The following is a 25,112-nucleotide window of genomic DNA, read 5'->3' as shown; positions in this document are numbered from 1 at the left end:
CTCCTTTTTTCTCCGGAAGTCTAACCCCATCTCTTTCATCTTGCCTATGTTTAGGTGCAAGTTGTTGTTACTACACCATATGGATAGTTTTTGTACCTCCGCCCTATATGCTGTCTCATCCCCACCTGTAATAAGACCCACCACCACTAATAATATTCATTTATTAGTAAACTGATCTCTGTAATAAGGTGAATTAATGAAATAACTGTGAATATTGACAAGAACCCTAGCTAACTGACTGATATTAAAATGCAGAATAGTGTCAGTGTCTGGTAAATATTTTGGCTGTGCATGTGCCTTCAAGTCCTGGCAACTGACTCGACAGGTCCCCGCAGTTTCTGGGCAGGATTTCAAAAGTACCGTATATACTTGAGTATAAGCCGAATTTTTCAGCCCACTTTTCGGGCTGAAAAAAACCACTTCGGCTTATACTCCAGTGAACAAAAAAAAAGAACTGTCCCTTCGTTTGGAACAGGCTGCTGAGAGAAGGAAGCGGCAGAGCCTTGCAGAGCTGGCGGCAGTCCAGCATTGTTTCTCCCCCTCGTGCATGCGTGTGTGTGTCAGACCCACGGGAATGGCTGGTAGGGAAGCGGCATTCCGGCATTCCCCCCCTTCCTGTGTGTCGAGCCCACGGGGCTTGACACACAGAGAAACACAAATGCCAGACTGCCGCCACCTTTGCTAGCCATTCCTGCGGGTCTGACACACACACACACACACACACACACACGCACGAGGGGGAGCACGAGGGGGAGAAACAATGCTGGAATGCCGCCACCTCTGCCAGCCCTGCAAGCCTCTGCCGCCCCGGTGTTGGTGGTCGAGCTCTTCGGAGCCAGCAGAGAATCTCCCGCAGGAGGAGGTCGCGGCTTTCTCTCTTGCTTCGGACTGCAAGGATTTAAACTCCAGGAACAAATCCCGATGGAAGTTTTTTTAAAAAAAATACTCCTCCGGGTCGGACAGGGGACCGAGGCTGAGGTCTAGGAGTAGTGGGGGGGGGCTCGCGGACATAGATGGGCTCAAGTGGAAGCCAAGCAGCCCTCCCGAATCTGGGCTTCTGGACGGAGCAGCCGGAGGTGCGTTTCAAAAAGCAGAAAAGTTGGATTTTGAACATTTCAGCAGCGCATCTGCACCCGCTGCTTTTAGAAAGTACGAGGACCGGCAACTCCACTTCTCGGCTGATGCAGCGGGAGGCCCATCCTCTCTTCAAACTCAGTGCCCGTGGCGGGGCTGGATCCGCCACCCGAAAGACTGTCGGGTGGCGCTTCCACGACGCAGTCGAAGCGCTTCGCTCCGCACACGGAAGGAAAAAGGTCGGCCCTCCAGCCGCGACCCGTCCGGCGGGCGCTCCTGCTTTGTGGCTCTCGACGTCGCTGCCGGGAAGCCTCCGCAGTCGTGGAGGAGCGAAAGGCAGTGGCGGCACCTCCCCACGGCGGAGGCTCCCCGGCGTGTCCCTTCACCGGTCTCCCCTGCCGGCCGTGGGTCAAGCAGGCTACGTTTCCCCGGGCGCTGCAACGGCACCCGTTTTCCCCGGTGAGTTTTCCCTACCTGGCCCCTGCAGAATCGCGGCGGCGCCCCCGGAGAAGCCTACCCCGAGGCTGCGGCCGATTTTTCCTTCTCCAGGCCTCTGCCGCCCAGAGCGTTGTTTCTCCCCCTCGTGCGTGCGTGTGTGTGTGTGTGTCAGACAGAAACGGGCGGCAGAGGCTCGGAGAGGAGTTAGGGTACACCGGGACTCCCAGGCGCGGACCCGGGTGTCCTTTTTCGCAGCTTGCCAAGCGGTCGGGAGCCGCGACTTGTTGCTTCTGCATGACTCTTGGGAAGACGCAGAGGGTCCTCTGGCAAAAGCAGATGCGCCCTGGCCGGCCGGGCGCTTCTTTGCTTTCTTTTCCAATCCCCTCCCCCAAAATGTATTGTGGTCGGTATTTGGCGACCGAGTCCAGTGGCTTTTGCTGCTCCTGAGGAGGAGGAGGAGGAGGAGGAAGAGGAGGAGGACAGGTGAAAAGGCCGAGGCTTTGTTATGCGCTGGATGCTCTGGATTCCCCCCCTCCCTGCCTGTACAACAGGTAGCGATGTCAGAAGCCGGGAAAAGCAGCGCGCCGAGTCCCGGCCGAGGCGATGCTTTTGTTCTCCTCGCCTGGATGTGCTTCCAAAAGTGAAAGGAAAGAGGCTTCACCCAAAACTTGCTTCCCGTTTTCCTCCCCCTCCCCCCTTTTCCCTTTCTCCCTCCTCCCAGCGCGGCGCTTTGAGTAGTAGCCCTTCCACTCCCCGGCTCCCATCCCGGGTTCTTGAAAGCCCTGGTTTTCGTCCTTGGGTACGGGAAGAGGACTCCCGGCGCCCACCCGGCCGAATTGCGAGGGGAGATCGTTCTCCGCGCCTGTCAAAGGGGACCCAAACAAAGAGGTGCATTTGCCGGAAACAACGATCGGAGGGATTCTCCTTTCCTCCTCTGCCTCCATGAAGATTTGTTTTTCTGGGAGGCTCACTTAGAGGGAAGTTTTGAACTGGAAGCCAGGGATGAGGCGAGAAACCAACAGCCTGCGTCCGTCTCTCTCTTTATGTATATTTCTGTATATATCTTATCTCGGGATCTAGACATTTCAAAGGAGAAGGGGCGGCTGGAGTTTGTGAGTTGCTGTGGGACCCAAGGGTTGGGGGAAGAGAGATGGGAGGGAAAAGGGGAGAAACCTGCCGCTGGCTAGTTCTTTGTCTGATCGGGGAGCCTGAACAAAAGAGGAAACTTGGTTGAACTCTTCATCTCCCTGTCTGCCTTATCTGGTCTTTCAAGAGGAGGGTATTCCTTTCACTTCTTGAACTTTCCCAAAGACTTGAAAACTTTTCCAACCATTACTTCCAAGGATCTTTGATTTTTATTTTCCCCTTGCAACCTAGAGGAAAAGGAAGGTGAGCTGTTGATCTAAGTTTCTCTCTTCTTCCTTTGTAATTAAACTGGAAGTTTTACGTGTGGAAGGGGTAATCTGATTTTTCCTTCTCCAGGCCTCTGCCGCCCAGAGCGTTGTTTCTCCCCCTCGTGCATGCGTGTGTGTGTGTGTGTCAGACAGAAACGGGCGGCAGAGGCCTGGAGAAGGAAAAATCGGCCGCAGCCTCGGGGTAGGCTTCTCCAGGGGCGCCGCCGCGATTCTGCAGGGGCCAGGTAGGGAAAACTCGCCGGGGAAAACGGGTGCCGTTGCAGTGCCCGGGGAAGCGTAGCCTGCTTGACCCACGGCCTCTGAAATGTTCAAAATCCAACTTTTCTGCTTTTTGAAACGCACCACCGGCTGCTCCGTCCAGAAGCCCAGATTCGGGAGGGCTGCTTGGCTTCCACTTGAGCCCATCTATGTCCGCGAGCCCCCCCCACTACCCCTAGACCTCCGCCGGTGGCAGAGGCTGGATCCACGCTCCGCAAGCCTCTGCCGCCGGCGGAGGCTGGATCCGTGCTCCGCAAGCCTCTGCCGGCGGCAGAGGCTTGCGGGGCACGGAACCAGCCGGCGGCAGAGGCTTATGGAGCACGGATCCAGCCTCCGCCGGCGGCAGAGGCTTCCGGAGCGCAGATCCAGCCGGCGGCAGAGGCTTGTGGAGCACGGATCCAGCCTCTGCCGGCGGCAGAGGCTTCCGGAGCGCGGATCCAGCCGGCGGCAGAGGCTTGTGGAGCACGGATCCAGCCTCTGCCGGCGGCAGAGGCTTCCGGAGCGCGGATCCAGCCGGCGGCAGAGGCTTGTGGAGCACGGATCCAGCCTCTGCCGGTGGCAGAGGCTTCCGGAGCGCGGATCCATCCGGCGGCAGAGGTTTGTGGATCCGCGCTCCGCAAGCCTCTGCCGCCGGCTGGATCCGCGCCCCGCAAGCCTCTGCCGGCGGCAGAGGCTTGCGGAGCGCGGATCCAGCCTCTGCCGGCGGCAGAGGCTTCCGGAGCGTGGATCCAGCCGGTGGCAGAGGCTTGTGGAGCGCGGATCCAGCCTCCGCCGGCGGCAGAGGCTTCCGGAGCGCGGATCCAGCCGGCGGCAGAGGCTTCTGGAGCGCGGATCCAGCTGGCGGCAGAGGCTTGTGGAGCACGGATCCAGCCTCCACCGGCGGCAGAGGCTTGCGGAGCGCGGATCCAGCCGCCGGCGACAGAAGCTCGATCCGCCATTCTGCAAGCCTCCGCCACCAGTTAATACCCTGTATTCAGCTCTGGGAAGTGGGGGGAAGGGGGAGAGAGGGGGAGTTTGGGAGGACGGGGAGGGGGAGCTCCACGGTGCAAAAATAAAGCCCTGCTGCTCTTCGCGTTGCTTGCCCGACTGGCTGTCACGGGACCGCACGGATCGCCTCGCTCCCACCGGCAGCTGATTCCTTCGAGTTTGGTCTCGAGCGATTTTGCATTTTCTCCAGTGCTGAAAGCCACTCGGCGGATCCCAGCCTCGGCTTATACTTGAGTCAAGAACTTTTTCCAGTTTTTGGGTGTAAAATTAGGGGTCTCGGCTTATACTCGAGTCGGCTTATACTCAAGTATATACGGTAGTTTGATCTCGCCTCCTTCCAAGGGCTGAAGAGAAACACCACTCCAAGGTTAACCTGTTGGTGGGACTAGCACTCCCAGTCACCTGGTTTCTGTCACGGTGTATTAACCATTACCTTAAACTGGCTCTGTTTACTTTTGATACAATGTTAAGATGCATGTTCCCATATCTGTCCTTAATCTTCAGTTTCTTTGGATGATGAGTTTCTTTTATGAGATGGGAAGGAAAATTCATTGCATGTGTTATGTAAGTGTGTATCTATGAAAGCATATAGTATGTAAATATAAATTAAAGCATGTAGTATTGCATAAATGGAGCTGTGCAAGTGAATGTGTGACCACCTGCTACTCACAGGGAACTATTGTCTCCCCCCCACTGGGCCGCCAAGCCAGAAAGATTGGGGACTGCTGTGCTAGATGTTTCCACATTTTTCGCAACTGCAGCAGCCTGCTCTATTGATGGCCCTAAATCTATTGGGCTGAACTGAGAGCAATTCTGCACTTAGATCTTCATGATCCTTCAGCTATTGGGTGTCCATCTGATGTAATTTATACTATAGAAAGAGAAATAGAAATGAAATAGAAACATTATAAATCTGGGTTATAATCCATAAAATGGTGTAGAGCATAGAAATTGGAAATGGTTATGACTTTTTTAGAATTTTGATTTGGGGTCTTCCTGAACAGAATCCTCTGCATGCAGCTTATATTTTCTTTGGAATAAATTTGCCAGAAATGACCATTTTAACCTTTTTTCACAAACTGTATACTAACACTGGGAAACAAACACCTATTTTATAAAAAATAATAAAAATATAATTTCAAATTAAGTGTCTGGACAATATGAATCATATTTTCATATTGCTAAACAATACGTGCTATGATATTCAGATCTGAAGGGTTGTTATTTTAAGAAACCTATTTTTGTTCTTAGTGATCTGATGTGACTTATGTATATACACTATATATATATGTGTGTGTTAGCTACAATACTGTACTTCTTTCAGCTGCATTACCCTGTCACTTCATTTTGCACATGTCTTATTGCTGGTTTGGGATATATTAAACTATGAGCTTGATTGCTAATTCAGTGATTTGCAATGCTTTATCCAGAAATAGATGGCTTTTTTCTTCCTTCCCTTCTTCAGAAGTATAAATTCTCTCTTCTTTCTAAGTCCCTCCCTCTCTATGTCAGGTTGGGTGTTGGAAGAGAAACTAAATTTATCTACTATCAACAGTTTTCCTACTCTATCACGTAACCTTACAAACTGTCCCCAAGGTAATAAACACTTGTTACATGGAATAAGAAGCCAAGCTACTTATGCCTACTTGGGGTTTATTTTTTTATCCTTTTTTAAAAAAAAAAAACAACGATCTGTATTGAAAATTTTAAACAAGAAGATAAAAACTAATATAAAGTAATGTAAAGAGGAAAAAAGAAAAAGGAATCAAAGAAAAAGCAAAAAGTGCAAGAAGAAATGAACAAAAATAGAAAAGAAAAAAAGATATAAAGAGGCTTCAAAATTCTTCAGAGCAGTTATAACTACAAATCTATTTTGACTCCAAAGTTATATTGTACTACTCTTCCTTAAATAGTCCGCCCTGCCTAATCATCAAAACCATAAGTCACAATTTCATTATTTTTATTTGTATGCAAGAAGTCCACAAGAGGCTTCCTGTCGACAATAAATGAAGGTAATGTCTTTTCTTTCATCAAAGAAGGTAATTTATCCATTTCAGAAAAATCTTTCAACTTTACCAACCGTTCCTCCATCGTGGATAGTGTCGAATCTTTTCCATTTCTGCCTATAGTAATGTAAGAGATGACCAGGCTGAGCCCAAGGGTGGGGGTCAAACGCATCAGTCTTGAGTCCCTTTAAACCTATAAATATCTAAATCCAGCCCACCTTGAATTCCATTGGCTTTGACTATTACTAGTTCAGATTCTTGTAGAGAGCATTATCATACAATAAACCTATATTCATTTGTACTGCCTGGTCTCCTGATACCCTGCACTTGACAAATAATCTTCTATGGCTTAAAAAAAACTTTTTACCCATTAATCCTAAAAGGAAAACTTCTAATTTCAGTTGATCTCAGGAGGAGACTTCCTAACCCTCTTCCTCTGATTAAACTCTCTAAACTTTGCTGCCTCTTTGCCCTCTGGAATGCAGCCCTCCCTTCCGGGAATCCAGACTCATTATTATCCACCACATCCCATTATCGTCTGAGCTCAGGGCAGACATGGAATTTAGTTTCTCCCCAACTGAGTAGTATTCAGGAGATAGCGAACTACTTAAAGCTTATTTATTCATGTGCAGAACCAGTAACAAATATAATCATGGTTCTTTTTATAAAACTGATATACAGTATATTGTTTTGCTAGTGCATTTGTGTCTACTCGTTTACCCTTCTTATATAGAAAAAAATCCATATACCGGTATGTAGCATCTTGGGTGTTATGTACTGGGCTTTTGGAATATCACCACATGCGTTGCTGAAGAACTAAAGGTTCTCCAGCAACTCAGACAGGACATCTCCGGTCCTGCCATTGGTCAACTTTGGGCGGCAAGCATAGCTTCAATCCGATTGGTTAATACATAGGGCCTGGCTATATATTGAAGCAGGGTGACTCCAATCTCTCAGTACAGTTTCTGCTTAAATAAAGTATGAGTTTGTCTGTACTCATCTGCGTGTTCTTGTTCCTGCTCATCAGAGCCCATGACATAATATTGGGCCACTGGTATTTATGACACATTTACCTGTCATTGTCAAAGATAAGAAACATTTTATTTTAAAAAAATGTATAGCAGAACTTTCAGCAATCTTATCCCTGTATCCCTTCTCAGATTTTTTTTATTATAAGACTACCAGTTTGATAGCCTCAAAATCCCCTTGAGCTATATAATTGTTGTCAAAGGTACATCAAAATGAAAGAGGTAAAAATAATGAACATATTGGCAGTATAGTAATCCAAGGCCTCACTTTTTTTTGACAGTGCACTACCAGGCTGTCACTGTGCCCTTGTGGTAAAAAAAATAAAATAGCCATTAGCATTAGTAGAATGGCTCACTCATAAAGTTTGCTGTGTTCCTGAAATATTTAAAATAGCCACTCAAGACCTTCACCTTTATTATCCAGGAATAACCTCATTATAATTCTACAACATTATTGTTTCTCTGAATTGCCCTGTAAAGGAAATGGCAAAACAGTTCAGGAAAAAGCAAGTTAAAAGAGAAAAGTAAAGAAAATTAATGAAAACAATAGTTAGAATTTCAGAGAACGGTGGGGGGGGGTCATTCCCACATCCTTCAAAATGTAGCACATGGATGTCCTTGCAAATGGTTTTTAAACGTTATGACCTTATGATGTCTTCTTTTTACCTCCTTCCTATAGCAGAGGCAGTTTTAGCTGCTTTAGTTTCAATATGTAGTATTTTTCATCTTCCAGGTGTTGCCATGGACATGGACTGATATGGTTGATGACATACTCAAGGTTCAGGATTTGCCGAGCTCCAAAATCTGTTTAAGGCTACTGTGAATACATCCACACCTTTTGTTTTATGGGCACTGTTTTCCTCAGCAATTTTGCTGGAAATCTGGTTGCTTTGGCTGGGCTTGCATCTGATCTGCAGAGTAGTGAATCAACCACATGCCTCCTCAGCAGCTGTCATCTAGTTTTAAATGTGCCTCTAGTGTATTTGGAGAAGAGTCCTACACATGTATTTAAAAATAGCTTGAAAAACAGTTGTGGAGGTGGGAATAGTTGAAGTGGGAAAAAGATCTGCAACCGCAGCAAGGAACTGTCCCATGTCAATTGTCAACCAGATGGTTTTGAAACACAGGTTCAGCCATCTTTATGAAATGGCATCAAATTTGTATCTAATAATAGCCAAAAGACCCACTTTCACTTTCATTTCACTTTTGTGGTTGCTCTTTCAGAAAAAGGCTAAAGCTATGTTATCTGAAGAAGAAGTGAGGGACACTAGGAGGGTCACACATGAACTGCAATCTCTCCATTCTTTACTACAAGTACATACCAGTGCCTGGCAATTGTTTCTCAGGATGGCTGGCTAAATGCTGGAAGGTTGAGTTCCCCACTGTACATGGATCTTAGGCAGGAAGGAAAGTTTTGTTTTTCCACTGTGGAAGACATACAGTAAACATGCTATTTGCCACTTGACAGGTTTTATTTAGAAACTGACCTATGTACAGTACTCAAATATTTAGACACATAGTAATACCTTGTGTATGGAATGGGACAACGGCCAAGTTACCATGCCATGCTGCCGGAAAATTCAACAATTCAATTTAATTACTTAAAATATTTTTTTTAAAAAAATAATTTTTGTCACTCACATTTCTTTTTGTCTTTCCTTTGCCATCCTTTCTTTAATGATTCTATTCCACTATTTCTTCAATATTAGTGAAACTCTTGTCCCATGGTGAGTTGTCCTATGGCAAGTGGTCCATGGTGAGTTGTCATAGATCTCCCTGTATATTCACTATATAGGTCCTTGACTTATTTATTTTATTTTATTTTAATTTATATCCCGCCCTTCTCCGAAGACTCAGGGCGGCTTACCACAATTGGGACTGGAATTTCAGTCACTAAGTGATGTGACCATTAAACAAGTCATTGCATGACCATACCTTATGTTATAACCATATCTACCATGGTCATTAAGTAAATCATGTGATTTAAGTAAATTAAGTAAATCACATGGTTGTTAAATGAATTTGGGTTCCCCAATTGATGTTGGTGTTGGAAATTGTAATTGTATATTACAATCATGTGACCTTAGGATTATAAGGCCCTAGCCCAAAGACAACAGTGAGATCCAATTGAGTTCAATACTTTATTTGCTTATACCTAATGGACAGAGTATAACTTGCCAAAGTATATTTATAACCTTGTGGCTACAAACATTTTACTAACTTAACAACTGCAGTGATTCATTTAACAACTGTAAAATGGGGTAAAACTCACTTAACAACTGTCTCACTAATCAACAGAAATTTTGGGCTAAATTGTGGCTATAGATTGAGGACTATCTTCATTCATATATTTCCCATTTGCTTCAGAGAAATGTTTATACATTACACACACACAAACACAATTGTAGACTCTACACACAATGATGCTCCCTCTTCACTGCATTTGCAGATAGCAAAGTTGAGGAGGGTAAAACATTTGCTTGGGTTTGGGGATCAGGAAAGTGTGGAAAAATTCAGACAGCCTGAATAGAGGCTGTTGCCTGTTCATCGTTTAGAAGGAAAACACTGATGCTTCCCTCAACCCCAAGAACCCATATAACACAGACATACGTGCAAGCATACACACACACTTCTTCATCTTATAAGGAAAGAAAGACACTAAAAATTCTAAAATAATAATTTTAAAAATTAGGGGAATATTGTTTCCTGGCCCTTAAAAATTATCCCAGATTTCATCCCAATCCAATTTTGAGCTGAGACTGTAGCTCACCCCAGATGTTCATGATCATGCTTGCAGCATATTGGAAATGAAGTTTCATTTTCATATATTCTGATCCAATTACTGAGTAACTTCAGGAAGGACACTTTAGCTAATCAGATGCATTTGGGTTTTGTGTCTAGTTGCCCATTCTTTCCAAAGCCATTTACAATTTAGCATTGGCTCTCTTTTTAAGGCAATAGGAAGTCTTATACTCACAAAATTTACTTAAATAGGGTCTGGAAGGGCAAGGGAATTCAAAATTATTGCAGGTTTTCCCTTATACTGCTATAAAAATACTTTGTCTCTTCCATGCTACCAATGTCCTTTGTTAAATTCCATTTCGTAGCTAGATCCAAGTCATTTTTTTTCAAATCTGCTGTTATGCTTATGAGACCTGCATATCATTCTCTCCTCTCTTCTACTATTTTTAGTGTCCTTCCATTTTTCAGACATCTAGAAAATATATTGCTATGTCAAATGTTCCCCTTGCTGATCCAAAATTATTTCCTTGCATCTAGTATGTTCCTTCCCTTTGAGGATGTTGATTCAAATTTTTAGTTTCCAATTCCAGTGAATCAGTCACCTATTGCTTTTACTTGTTCTTAATTTACTTTCAAAGCACAAATACTGTTTTTCATTTTTTTTTAAAAAAATCAGTTCATATGAAAAGTAATTAGAAGATAACTTGATTCGGCACTTTGAACTAACTTTTACATTTGGTTTATATCTGAATCCCACCATTATTATTTTTTTAAAAAAAGATAATTCAAAACATTTTTTACAGAAACAATTCTTTTAATTTATTCCAAAATCTTATTTCAAATCTATTTGGCCTCTTAGTTCATGTGTAATTTTCTAAAATCAAGGTTCCAATCACCCCTTTTGCTAGTCCTTAAACTTGTACTTAAAATTTCTTTTGGTAAGGATTGAACAACACCCACCTGGTGTTTTAAGATTCTTTAATCCAAAGGCTCCTCATAGGTGAAAAGCAATTAACAATCCATTTTTTAAAATGGTTAGAAAAGGAAGAATGCAAAACCTATGTCTTTCAAGGAGTTAATTATGATTTGAGCAAGATAGATATCCCATCATACACACACACACACACACACACACACCTCCAGTTGCTCTAAACCTCTCAAAGACTGCTGTCATGAAGACTCCTTGCAAGGAACAACTACACAAGATGCTTGTGGATGACCTTGGGTCCTCTTGTTGTCTGGAGAGGAACTAGGAAGAGCTAATCTACTCACCAGCTCTTCATTTTGCCGTGGTTGCCTGCTCTGCTTTTAGCAGAGACATCTTCAGTTGGCTGTTTCTTCCTCACGAGTTGAAATTGCATGCTACTCAAATTCTAATTCATGTTATTGTTTTTGAAAAAAGCATCATATTCCTTCAGAATAGTCAGTTAATGATAATTGACTGGACATATGTTTCAATGCATTATTCTACTGAGTTGGTTAATACCTCAATGAGATACATATGATAATCTGATTTTTTTTAAAAAAAAATCTTAGACACTTTTTTTAAACTCACATTTTTAGCAGATAATGGAAGGGCAACTATTATTTTAGTAGTGGGAATGATAAGAAATTCTGCTTTCATCTCTTCCGACTTGGCTAGAGAAATGCATTCTGTCTTGAATAAACCTAACTAACCCTTCTGAAAGGTTATTCCGCAAATGCCTCTGATACAAATCATATCACATCCTTATTTCGGCTTATTTTCTTAAGGAAGAAAAAAGGGGAACCATCTCCGTTGACTTATCTAGCTCTACTTCAGCGGTTAATTAGTAATAAGATTTTGAGTGCTGCATGGAAGACAAACTGTAGTTCTGCTTGTCATCTAAATAACTTGTGTAAATTGCAACTATCTATTGATTTTTAGATGATAAGATGTACTTCTATACTTTAAGCTTTGGATTCAATCAGCATCTCATGTATTTTAGATTAATCCATAAAAATGTGAGTGGATTGCAAATTATATTTAATTTTATTATTATTTTTTGCCATGAATTGCTTTGAATGAAAGCCAATCCTATGTTTGTGCAGCAACCAGTTTAAAGCACTATTCAGTTTCTTCTACACAGGAATGGTATTTTGAAGTGAATTACCAATTCATTTTCACTCATGGTGGGCTTTTGCCAGTAAAATATAAAGACCGGAGAACTGGCAAGGAACCAGGAGTTACATAGTTCTCCAGGATTTTCCTTGACTGTGTTTGTGTCATCATATTTTAGTGAGCAACCTTCTATGCCATATTAATCAAACCCTGTCCTAGTCTCCCATGAAACACAGCAAAATGGACATCAAACCTGTCTTCATTTATCTTAATTCTCAGTTCATCTTACATGATGGGAGAGAAAAGCTACAAGAGATTCAGGTTAAGTAGAGAAATCTTTCATTATTGCAAGGCAATGTTTAGCTCATCCATCATTTTCTGCCCTGGCTTGACCTAAGACGGTAATATGAGTAAATAACCTGCCATAGGTAGAGATACAAGAAAAGACATATTGTAGCATAAAGAAACCAACCCACTTGTTCTCCAAGTACCTTACCTAGCTAGTAAGAAAAATGAAAATTAAATGGCAGGAAACCTGGGTTGCTCATCATGTTCAAAAGATTATGATTTTCATAAGGACTTGTCCCCAGTTTGAAGACTGAGGAACGAGGGAGGGACATTTTGAAATGAGGCGTGGACTAACCAATATGTAGAGAGGAGACCATGAAAATTACAAAGCTGGCCCTTCCAAGGATCAACATTTATTTATTTATTTATTTTATATAGCTTTCCATCTCATGCTTGTGAGACCTGTGGAATAGAGAAAACAATCCGATAGATCCTCCAATCTCTCTCAATAGAGTTGCTATTTTTGAGAGAACCTATAAGATCTTCCAAGTGTCAAACATTGAAGCAGCCATTATATATATGGTAAACATACTGAGAAGGAAGGACTCTCTGGAGAAGAGCCTAATGCTGAGAAAGGTTGAGGGCAATAGAAGAAGGGGAAGACAGAGAATGAGGTGGCTGGATGGAGTCACTGAAGCAGTAGGCGTGAGCTTAAATGGACTCCAGAAGATGGTAGAGGACAGTAAGGCCTGGAGGAACATTGTCCATGGGGTCATGATGGGTTGGACACGACTTTGTAACTAACAACAACAACCAAAAACATATTGTATTTGATCAATCAACTTCAATATTACAATATTTTTTCTAGTTACACATTCTGTATTTGCAGCTTTACTATTTTTCAGCATTCCAATAAAATAGTTGGCAAGTAGTTATAACCAATCTTCCATCACTTTTTTCCACTTAGGCACTAACATGCATACCATTTGTTTTCTATTCTATTCTGTAACACACTGCATTGCTACTATTCCAACACAAAGTCTCTGAAATTCTTCTTCATTCAAATAGTTCCCTTCCTTTATTTTTCATTCCATTGACTCTATCGGGAGTTTCTTGTTAGTCTTTTTAATTCATTTTATATCTATATAAACTCATTTATTTAGACTTTAACTCTTCTAATCCCAACTCGAGTTGTTCAGCATATAATGGAGGCCATTGGATCCAGGTAGGCTGAATAAGGATCTAAGGAAAGTGATATGACTTGAAAAAGAATAAATTAGGAAATAAGGGTTTTTTCTTACTCTTAGGGAAAAAAGAGATAATATAGAACAGGTGACAGGACAATGGACCTATCTAGGGCAGAAGGTATTGTTGAAAGAAAAATCTTCCATCAGGGTCCAGTCCAAGCTGGGAACAAACAAAATGGAGACTGCTTTAGAAAGAAGATTGTAGTTTATTGAAGAACAGAACCCCAAGACATGTGTCTCTGGAGCAGCTGACCACATGTTGCTGGGAGTGGTGGATTTTTATACCTTCTTGGACTTTTGTGTTTGGAGTTGTTCCTGTGGCATGAACTTTGACCTGAGGTTCACTGTGCCCCTCTGGTATTCTAATGGTGGTGGGTTAATCCTATTATACCCTAAAAGTCATGTCCTGTGGCTGATGGGTATGTCCTGTGTTGGATTTTTTGGGTGAGGGTTTGTTGGTTCTAGGGATCTTTATCTTTCTAATCCCATCAGCTCTAAGCTTCCTGGCTCCAGTCTTTTGAAAAGGATTATCAAATCTGCATTTCTACAGACCTTGTCTCTGCTTGTGGCACAGAGACTGTGGTGGTGGTGGTTTCTGCATAAGAGTTTCTATTATTCTTTTGGGGAAATATATTCTGCTTTCTTTAATATTCCCCAAAATATTTCTTTCTCTGTGGTGGGGGGGGGGAGCTGACTTCCCACAGTATCCTGAAAGAAAACAAAAAGAATAGGCGTGGTTGTTGAGAGTAGGCAGACCCAGGTCTTCAGGCCCTTTTGGGTGTGGATTTCACCTTGGGAGTCACAATATTCCAGAAGGCAGGAGCCATGGCAGAAAAGGCTCTTTTCCTGGACCCAACTGGCCAGAATTTCTTGATTGACAGGATCCACAGCATGGCCCTTCTACTGGCTTGAGTGAGATGGTTCTTTAGATAACCTGGACCATGCCAAAAAGGTAAAGGTAAAAAATAATATTGCACAAAGTAACCCATAATACTGTCATTCTTAATTTTAAGACAAATGATAGCTAAGAGTAGCTAAGAATAGTAAATGTTAGTAATTTCAGAGCAAGAATAAGTTGAATTTCGTAGCAGTAGATGCTAAATATAAATGGGGCTGAAGGTGAGTTGGCATTCCTTGCAAAGAATGTACATAAACACAACTGCAGAAAGATTTCACAAATTTAAAAAATGGAAAGCAGAAAAAAAAGCCCAATGAGGTTGTACTAAAAACTTAGTCAAAAAACAAAGGCAACAGAAAGAGTATAAATCAAAACTTCTATAAGTACATTCAAAATAACAGGAAGAGAAAGTGAAGATGGAAAAATCCTAACAGGCTATAAAGCAAAGATCAACTATTTATTTTGGCTCAGTTTTCATCACCAAGAAAATGCAACTGATGTGTGTAACTTTCTTAACAGAATAACACATTTGGAAGGGAGCTTGGGGGTCTTCTAGTCCAGCCCCCTGTTCAAGTAGGAAACCCATTTCAGACAAATGCTTCTCCAATCTCTTCTTAAAAATTTCCAGTATTGGAGCATTCACAACTTTGGGAGGCAATTTGTTCCACTGGTTAATTATTCTAACTGTCAGGAAATTTCTTCTTAGTTCTAGGTTGCTTCTCTCCTTGATTATTTTAAATCTGTTGCTTCTTGTCCAGCCTTCAGGTGCTTTGGAGAATAGCTTGCCTCCCTCTTCTTTGTGGCAGCCCCTGAGATATTGGAACACTGCTATCATGTCACCCGTAGTCCTTCTCTTCATTAAACTAGACATACCCAATTCCAGCAACTGTCCTTCATTCGTTTTAGCCTCCAATCCCCTGATCATCTTTGTTGCAATCATTTTTGTTGAAACAACAGCATGGAGGTCATTTGGCAATTCTTTCTTTGTAAATTACATTGGAAAATAATTCAGACAGGAGCAGGATGGATCCAGGTGCTTAAGGAAAAAGTGGCAGATGTCAAAATAGTTTCCATTTTAAAGTATTTCCTGAAATCTGATCATAGAAGATCAACTCAATCAACAGTCATTGTCCATAATTCAGATCCCAAAGGTGATTTCATTGTGGAGTTGGAAATATTTACCAAAATAATATAACAACAAGAAACAAACATTACAAGGTTGCATAAATATATCTTCAGATTAAAATTACCTGTGCTAATGTGACATATATCAAACAAATACAAAACATAATGAGATTATAACATTGTTATTATTATCCATCTGTGATCTCATCAGAAATGTATTAAGTGAAGAAAATGCTTTTCTGGATCAAGAATAAGCTGTCGTGTTACTGATAATGATTTTTGAATTCTTTTGGGAAGGGTTTGGATCACAGAGAACAGACAATTGGTAACAGATTTTTCATATAGAAAATACAAAGGGAGTCAGTCAGTGATTTATAGAAGTAATTATTTTAATGAAATTTTGGAACAAATATCAATATGTAGAAACATTGACAGTTGAACCAGTTACAGCTGCTCATAAATTTTTGTCAAGCTATCTATCTTTAGGGCTATTTCTCATGCCGTGGAACTCTAAATAAGAATACACTACAACAGGGTCTATGCATTATTTCTGAAAATAAATGACATAGAGTATCTGCTTTGCTGAGCTTTTCACTGTACCTTTTTTTTAAAAAAAATGATTATAATTTTCTGTTCCTGGAGCTTTCACTAACAAAAATCTAATGCAGAAAATAAAGTAACAAAAAGCTCCTAGGAACCAATTTCATAAGAACCTGATAATTTGCAATTCAGAATTTATCTGGCAAATGCCTTTAAATATTGTTTTATGGAATAAGACATATTTAAACATGCAAAACAGTCCTGTGACTCACTATTCATCACTATCCTGTGTCTCGCTGGTAACTGTAAATGACGTTTAACTGGATAGCATATTGTCAACATGTTGCAAGGGGGCAAGATAAGTGATGCAAAGACTACATAGTCATTAGTTAAGTATTCTTAATATTAAAAGGTAAGGAAAGGTTTTCCTTTCCAGCCGTGCCCGACTCTAGGGCATGGTGCTCATCTCCATTTCTTGGCTGAGGAAGCCAGCATTGTCTGAAGACAATTTCTGTGGTCATGTGACCAGCATTGCTATACGCCAAAGAAACACAGAATGCTGTTACCTTCCCACCAAAGTTATTAATCTAATTGCATTTGCATGCTTTTGAACTGCTAGGTGGTGTTGTGATTCAGTGTCAGCTTGTGGTTCCAGGAGCTGGGTTTGATGATTCTGAAGTGGAGGAGGAGGAGAGGTTTGGAGAGCCTTTGGTGTCAGAGGGAGGTTCTGATGCACTGCAGGACTCTCAGCCTGGCCCCTCCCATCTTGTTCCTCATGAGACTCAGCCGTGTGAGCACGAAGTATTGGAAGAAGACAATCCACAGCTGGCTCTGTTCAGGGATGCTAGGAGCAGGAGGCAATCTAGCAGAGCAGAACAGAGGAAGGCAATGAGGCAATGCCTTGGTACTGCTGATAAAAGGGGAAGGTGTGGGAGGTGCTGGTTGCTGAGGACAACCGTTTGAAGATCTTCTGCTAGAGTCCTGGTCTGTTAATTCCTGTTTAATGCTTGTTTGAACTTTTCATTTAACTCTTGTTTGAACTTTTGATTTCTTTGTCAATAAATTTGGTTGGGTTTTTTCCAGCCTGTTGACTATAAAAAGGGGTTGTCCCTGACATTCAAACAGGGCTGGTCATAGGCTGGAACAGAACAGGTGGTCAGGAGCTGAGGTAAGAACAGGAGCTCAACCTGTTGCACAGTGCTCGGGTCTCAAACCCGGTCTGTCAGCTTTCCAGCTGACAAGCTCAGCATCTTTATCCACGGAGCCATTGTGCCCATTATTCTTAATATTAATCTGGAATAATTGCAGAATCATGGGAACTGAAATTGGAATTTTCAACTCTCATTTATAGTGAATTGATCAAGCATCTCTTTGAATGTTTTGAAATGCTTTTTCCCAGGTACAGTATTTGGCTACCTGGGCTAAGTTGCATTTCTTACCCCCTGCTATGGCTTGAGTGTTGAAGCCTGTTATTCCTTCTTTTCATTTTCCCCAACCTGTCACATAAATATTATTTGATGGTGCAGGAATTGCTATGTGTACTATACAAATGCTGGTTTCATTTCACTTTTGTTTTACTTTGGGAGGAAAGGTTGAGCTGTTTCTGTAATGATTTCTGAGTTATTTTTTCAGACAAGGTTCAAATTTATTTTTGAAGGTGTGTTGGTACTGATGCTTAGAACAGTTGGTCTTCAACCTTCAGAAAAGTACAAGCATCCCATTCACTTACTGTGTATACTTGTGGATAAATCAAGAATCTTAGGTCTGAAAATACTCCCCCCCCCAAATTGGGTTTGGCTTATCAGTGGACCAGAGCTCAGATTTTCTAAAGCCTGTCATGACCTTAAAATTGCACAATTTTATAAATGATGATGTAACACTTTTCAGTTTTCCCCTTATTGCTGTGGTTGAAACTTCAAGGATGAGCTTATCTACAGGTGACACATTTTTTCATGGTTGAAATTTTGAGGGTCGGCTTATCCATGGATGGGCTAATCCACAAGTATATAGTATATGGTCTATCACTAAAGCTAATGCTACTCCCGATGCCTGCACCCTGTGTACCTTTATTTATTTGCTTCTTTGTTTTGTACCCTGCCTTTATTTACAGAACTTAAGATGGTGTGTATGTGGTGCTCCTGTGTCATATTTAGCTTACAACAGTCCTCTGAAGTGGTTTGATATGCACACTCACCCATATTTCTACTCATACATTTACAAAACTACTTCCTCCTCAGTTTCTGTTGCTCAGAGATCGTTCTTGTTCTGCAATCATTTTTGCACTATATCATTGGAGGGACACTATGATGGTTTGATTCCTCTGTTGTCAATGTTATTGGCTCCCACAGCTAAATTTCAGTGCTGCAGCAAATTCCACCAGATTTAAGTGTACCTAAAAAGCAACTGTATGTAGGATTTTATCCCCAGCCATTTTTCTTCATTATTTTTTAAATCCTCCTTTTTATAAGGCATTCTATAAAGCAGGGTATAGATCCAAGGAAAGCAAGCATTTTGACTAAAGTAGATACATATGGACAGTTCTGTGGATAGGTAGAGACTAGTTTTAGCTATATTTCCTTGTTTTCTTTACCTTTTTCCATAACTCCTTTTTGTAGATCACGCTGTTTTGTGCCATTTGCATTGTGTTGTTTATTCCAACACTGAAGGAGCTGATGGTGTCTACCTATCTATGCATGCATGGACGGTTCTGTATTATGGTTCAGAGAATTTTTAAAAACTGAAGGGTGCTGAACCACTGGTATTTCTTTCCTCTGACAGAATTTCACTTTATCCTATTAGTTATACTAGGTAGCTAATAGTTTGGGTGTTGTTGTTTTTTTTTTGATCTTGGAATATACTTCCTATATATTGTACTGTTATATAGTGCTATTTAGCTCAGTAAATGCCAGCAAGGGGACCAGTACCCTTGACACATATTGATTGCTGCAGCATTAAGAAAAGCATAGAAGCCTGAAAATAATGAGAATAAAGGATACACATACTACTGCCAAAGCCAGCAGCCCATCATAGGTGAAATGGCATTCTGAGTTGTGATAACTCAGCTGCCTATTAGCAACCATGAAGCAGAGCTGTCTGGGGAGGTAGCGGCTGTATCAATTGAACAAACAAGCAAATAAATAAATGGTTTACTATTGGTGAGAAGGGAGGGGGAGGCAGCCATCTCCAGCAGCATATATTGTTGTCAAAAAAGGGAATTGAACATAACAAAACTTTATTATTCTTTAAGATAGGCCTATTTTACCTTGGGGGGTCCTTGGTGCTCTCTGAACTTGGTTGTTTTCTTGCAGACGTTTCATTACCCAAACTAGCTAATATTATCAATGCTAGACTGAGTCTAGTTTGGGTAATGAAACGTCTGCAAGAAAACAAGCTCAGCAAGCACCAAGGATTCGTCATTTCAAGCCTGAGCTAGAAATATTCTTATTTATTGCTATACTTTTATGGGCAGGAGGGAGAAGGAAAGGTACTTGTTTTTTTTTTAATTTTAATTCCATTTATATCCTGCCCTTCTCCGAAGACTCAGGGCGGCTTACAAGCTTAGCAGTAGCCTTCATTCTATGTATATGCCTGCTTATTAGGGCTTTCACACATACCCCAAGCGGCATTATTACAAAGTCAGCTTAATTGCCCCCAACAATCTGGGTCCTCATTTTACCTACCTCGGAAGGATGGAAGGCTGAGTCAACCTTGAGCCTGGTGGGATGCGAACCTGCACTAATTGCAGGCAGCTGGTGTTACTTAAGGAGGCATTAGCTCACTGCTCCACCAAGGTTTTGAGCCACAACAGAAGGTGCCCTCTGGATTTCCCCAAAAATGCTTTTTCAAGAAGCAACTGGACTTTCTTGTCCAGTTTTGCTTCTCATCCAAGAAGCTTCTTCAGCTCTGAGGTCAGAGAAGTGAAATGTCTTCAAAGAAAAACCAGAAAGTCCAGTTGCCTCTTGAAAAAGCACCTTTCGGACAACCATGTTCTGGATGACTGAGAATCTCCATAGACAGTTATGGATTATATACAGAACTTGTGGGATTAGATGCAGAGAGACAGAAAATCCGTGACATCTTACACAATTCCAAAGGTGGTTGAAACTCCCAAAGGGATAGGTTTCCCTTCTCCTTTGGGAGAACTAACACAGATGCTCAAATTCCCCAGAGTTCCTTCACCTATGGGATTTTGTCTCTCAGAATTGCAGATTTGATGCAGCCTTTGACTAAGAGAGAAAGAGGATAGCACAAAGAATACAGCTTGGATTGTGACACTTCTTGTGTTATTTTTCAATAGGCTGCTCTGTCTTGGTCTAGCTGTGCCCTCCAGTCCTTCAAGGAGAACAGGGGGGGGGAATGGCTGCAGCCAGGAACCTCACTTGAAAAGGGGCCTCTAAGTGAGCTGCTTTGAAAGCTCACTGAGCTTTAAAAGCATTATAGGAATAAGCACAAATACCACATGCCTTTTCATGCATGTGGTATGAAAAGCAACAATTTTCAGCAACAATTCACTCTGGCTTTATCCATTTATAATTGTGCTGAAATAGGAGAACCAAATTTTTAAAATCCTTTGTCAGAATATAAAGCATTCTCCATTTTTTTTATTTCCAAAAACTTACAGGGGAGTTGTTGTTGTTTTTTCTTTCTGCAAAGAGAGAGAAAACGTCTTCAGTTGTCAGTTGTCACTTGATGTCACTCATCAGATGATAGCATTCAGAAGCTGTTATCTTCTGTGAAGTGGGACTTTCATGGTGGGTCTTTGGGAACATCAACATGTTGCTGATCCTGAAATGGCAACTTTGAGTTTACCCATCATTTTAAAGTTCTAAATAGAATGCAAATTGACTTCTCTTTCCAAAAGTGAACTTCACATGTATCATTATTTTTTTTCAAGCTTCAGTTTATTTTATTTTTTTTTTCTCACCAAGGAAGGCATTTTAGGTAGCCAACTAGTTCAGTTGGATTATTGAATTTCATTCTTAAAAGAAATTATATATATATATATATATATATATATATATATATATATATATATATATATATATATATATATATATATATATATATATATATATATATGGTCATATTCTCCTCTACTTTGCCCCCCCCCAAAAAAAAATCTCTTTCATTTGTCTATCTTGCAGGCTTTCTGGATTTCAACTGCCCTCATCTCTTGTGAGCACAGGGTCTATTCTGACGCTTTGTTTTACGACCGATTTTGCCGTGAGTGCCCAAGGATTCAAGGCTATCTATGAAGGTAAGATGCTACATTTTGATATACAAACAGACCGACAGGTTGAATGGCATGGGTGCTTTCCTTCTGGACAGATTGAATTCCTAAGACAACTTGCAGGATTGTTGTGAGAATATTGAATATCTTGTTAAAATTATATTGATAACGACTGGATTGTTAGTTTTGGAAGGGTTTTGGATTTGTTTAAAAAAGAGAGCTTTCCTTAGAAGTTTAGTTGTGCAAAATGCTGACTTTGTTTTGCGGTTTATCTCAGTTTCCAAATATCTGAAAACTTGAGTTGCAAAAATATAGTTCTGGTGTTATTTCTACATTTTTGTCAGAGGCAGTCTATATTTTCTTATGGTATAATCGTGTATGTGTGCATCGGTGCGGGGATGTGTGTGTGAAAGAAAGTATGAATAAATTGGTAAGTTATTAAGTAGTAACACTTTTTTGCCGTTTATTCTTATATGTGTGTGTCTGTGTGTTTATGACAGAAAGATACTTGTAAGTATTTTGATATTTTATTTATTTTACTTGCAACTTCTGCAAACTGTTCCCACAAAAAAGATTTGGGTAAATCTAGTATAAATAGCACAAATAATCATCAGTACTTAGTCAACATTAAATCAAATGGCTTTTCTATCATATCATCCTGTGAGTCCAAAGTTTATTATCAACTTTATTTATTGATTAGCCCTTGGGCCATATCAAAGTGCAAAGTTCCAGCAACAAACCGTCACCAAAACTTGATAAAAGCAATCCAAAATGGAATTTGATAAAATACAATTTAAAATGGAATTAAATAAGATACAATTTAAGATGAAATAGTAATAAAATACAAATTTAAGATATAGATAAAATATAACATTATATTTCGGAGTCGCCCTTACAATCTACCCCAATCAGTCCCACATATGCAGATCTTAACCGGATCATTTTGTTTAAATACTGTGCTACGTTAAATGTTACCAAAGTTTATTATCAACCAATGTGAAATGGTTTTAAGGGCCTTTAAAGACCTGACATAATTCTGGGGGCACCATATTCCCCACTGAAATTAATGCTGTTCAAGGCATCCATATGGACATATCCATTTAGATGCTTGTCAAAATATAGAGATACTTACTCAGCATTGCATTACAACATCCATTTAGATGGTTATCCAAATGTGGAAACAGTAGCTCTGTATTGCATTGCTTTTCAGTGGGATGTACATTTGTGTGTATGTTAGTACTCAGATTGCTTTGACTGTCTCTGAAAAATTCAAAATTTAAGAAATGGTAAGAAACATCTGTTAGGGAAATAGCTTACCAATGTATTCAATTTGTAAATAAAAATGGAGAAGCAAAAAGAAAATAAGACTGTACTGCAAAGGTGCAATGTTATATTTATTTAACTGAAAACATTAAGCTCATTTGCGTTAACACACATTTGGGTTGATCTCAATGGAGTTGATTTTACATGCATAGGTTTGCTTTGTTATAATGAGATTTCATGCATGCTTTCTAAAAATATTTTTTATTAAATGAACACATTTATAACTAAGAATGCTAATAAATTCTCAGGAGGTTTTGAAAGATCAGGGAGATTCTCTCAATATTCTCAATCTATACCTTCTTGCAACTAGCATTCCAAAGAAACGTTTAATTCAGAGCTGTTGAGAAAGTTTTGTTATATTTTTTTTATAAGGGTAGTTTACAGGCTGATGAAATGAATCAGATTGAATAATACAGTAAACTACATACAACAATTTTCAAGAATTCAAAAATTGAATATTTGAGGTATATTTAATCTGATAGAATTCCCTTCTCGTGGCCACAGAATCAGTTTGGCTGTTAACTAAAGCAGAATAACAATTCTGAACTACTTTTCCATTTTGTGCTTGTCTTTATATATTAGCATATGTTAAACTTTAGCAATTAGTTGAATCTTGTAAAGTTCCATTCCAGAGGCAAAACTGTAGACCATGGAAGTAATCAACTGCAAAGTGAATGAAAGCCAAATGTGTTTCTCTATTTTTCTTCTAAGAGCTTGATTTTACTCATAGTTTGCAATACTAGAAGTCCAAAGCTCTTTGGAAGCCTTGAGTTAGCCTACCAAACAAAGTGAGAGAAATATTTGAACCTTGGAAAGAAAACACTGTGTATCTCTCACTATTTTTTCTTCCTGAATTTAGAATCACCTTTTACTATTAATGCTATAATATCACAGTTATTATAACACTTGCCTTCCAAGCAGTAAACTGGTGGTTCACCACATTATCAAGATTGTCTTAATAACTATTTTTCTTATACTAATCTTCCTATTTTTCCATTTTTTAAAAAAATGATCGTGGTTCTCTTATTTTTTTCCATCACTGAACATAGAAGGATTTCACGCTTAGTTCTCAAATAACTAAACAAAAAAATACAGAAAATACAGAAAGCACAGGAAATAAAAATAGTAATTCTTTAAAAAATGCTGGATCTTGAACCATCAATCTGACGTTTATAACACAAAACACTGCAACCATTGAATTATTATAGGCTTCATCAGAGGTGGGATTCAAATATGTGAACAACCGGTTCTCTGTGTGGATGCCACTTCCGGAAGTCCCTGCTGGGCCCGGGCAACAAAAAATGAGCTTCCGGTTCTGCTGAACTGGTGAGAACCGGCTGAACCCCACCACTGGACTTCATAGTAAACGCAGCTCTAGGAGGTATGAGAGAGCATGGGAAGCATTGACTGAATTGAAAGGCTTTTCCTGCCTCTGTAAAAATACCAAACAATTGCTGAGTTCATCCCGTGCAGTCTCCAAAATGACCTAACCTGAAAAGTGTACTTTGGAAGTGAAGCAGAAAAAGTGGTTCCTGAAGTATACCAGGTAGAACTACTCCCTCGGCATGCTCAATATTTTAGTGGGATCAACTTCAGGTCCATTTTGATCCCTATGCATTCCCTTTACCCAAGCAAAGAGGGAAATGCCGCTGGTGGGAAGAAGAAGGAAGGGGCACACCCACAACAGTACAGTATGATCATGCCTGATACTTAATACTTAAGATGTTTAAAAATCTGAACAATCACAGTTCTAATTCCATGGAACATCTCTCTCTCTCTCTCCCGTTATGAATTATGACAGGATGATAGTTGCCTCCATTATCCTACATTCACAGACCACATGATTTATGAACCCAGGTTTATATGCTAGTTGTAATAACAATTCTATCATTTATTTCAAGCAAGTTGAGAATCAGCATCTCTTCTTGCTACTTTTATTTAGACAGAATGTTTGCTACTAAATTCTCAGTGGCAATGAGGGCACCGTTGAGAGATTAAAAAAACAAACAAAAAACAATAGATTTGGGATAGATTGTCCTGGAGAAAATCTATCTATGTGGTCATTAGGAATTGAAAACAACTTGATGGCACATAATCATCCATTCTAAGATACAGGGAGAAATCCATCTGCCACATCCTTATTCAGAAATGAAATCCATTGGGCCATGACTGACAAGGCTAATACATGCTGGAGCTGATGGCATTAAAACAGTAGGCAAAAACATTAGGAGGGCTCCGATTTAATAAAGAATGCCTTGATAAAGTTGCATGGTTTACTTTCAGCCCTACAAATGCATTTGAAAGATAGGTTAATATATTCTTTATTTCTCTTTCCTTACTGGTCCCTCTATCTTATTGATACATGTCTCTATTAAATGATTTTAATGAATTTAATATTATTAAGTATTCAGATGTTGCTGAAAAGTTGTTTAT

At 40.5% G+C, this 25,112-nt stretch overlaps 1 protein-coding gene across 1 annotated transcript in view; it reads left to right on the top strand.

Annotated features, from left to right (window-relative positions):
- CSMD1 (CUB and Sushi multiple domains 1) overlaps window positions 1-25,112 on the top strand; it is a gene marked incomplete at its 5' end in the record, with an annotated part of 1,146,395 nt that overhangs the window by 365,775 nt on the left and 755,508 nt on the right. Inside the window, one exon of the mRNA XM_083350006.1 lies at window positions 21,271-21,383. Within this exon, the coding sequence (XP_083206132.1) occupies window positions 21,271-21,383 (113 nt within the window). The remainder of the gene's footprint in view (window positions 1-21,270; window positions 21,384-25,112) is intronic.

Source organism: Vipera ursinii (assembly GCF_947247035.1).
Source record: "Vipera ursinii genome assembly, chromosome: 1".
Taxonomy (NCBI): Eukaryota; Metazoa; Chordata; class Lepidosauria; order Squamata; family Viperidae; genus Vipera; species Vipera ursinii.
Note: the sequence above shows the minus strand (reverse complement) of the source record. Positions and strands in the feature narration are given on the sequence as shown.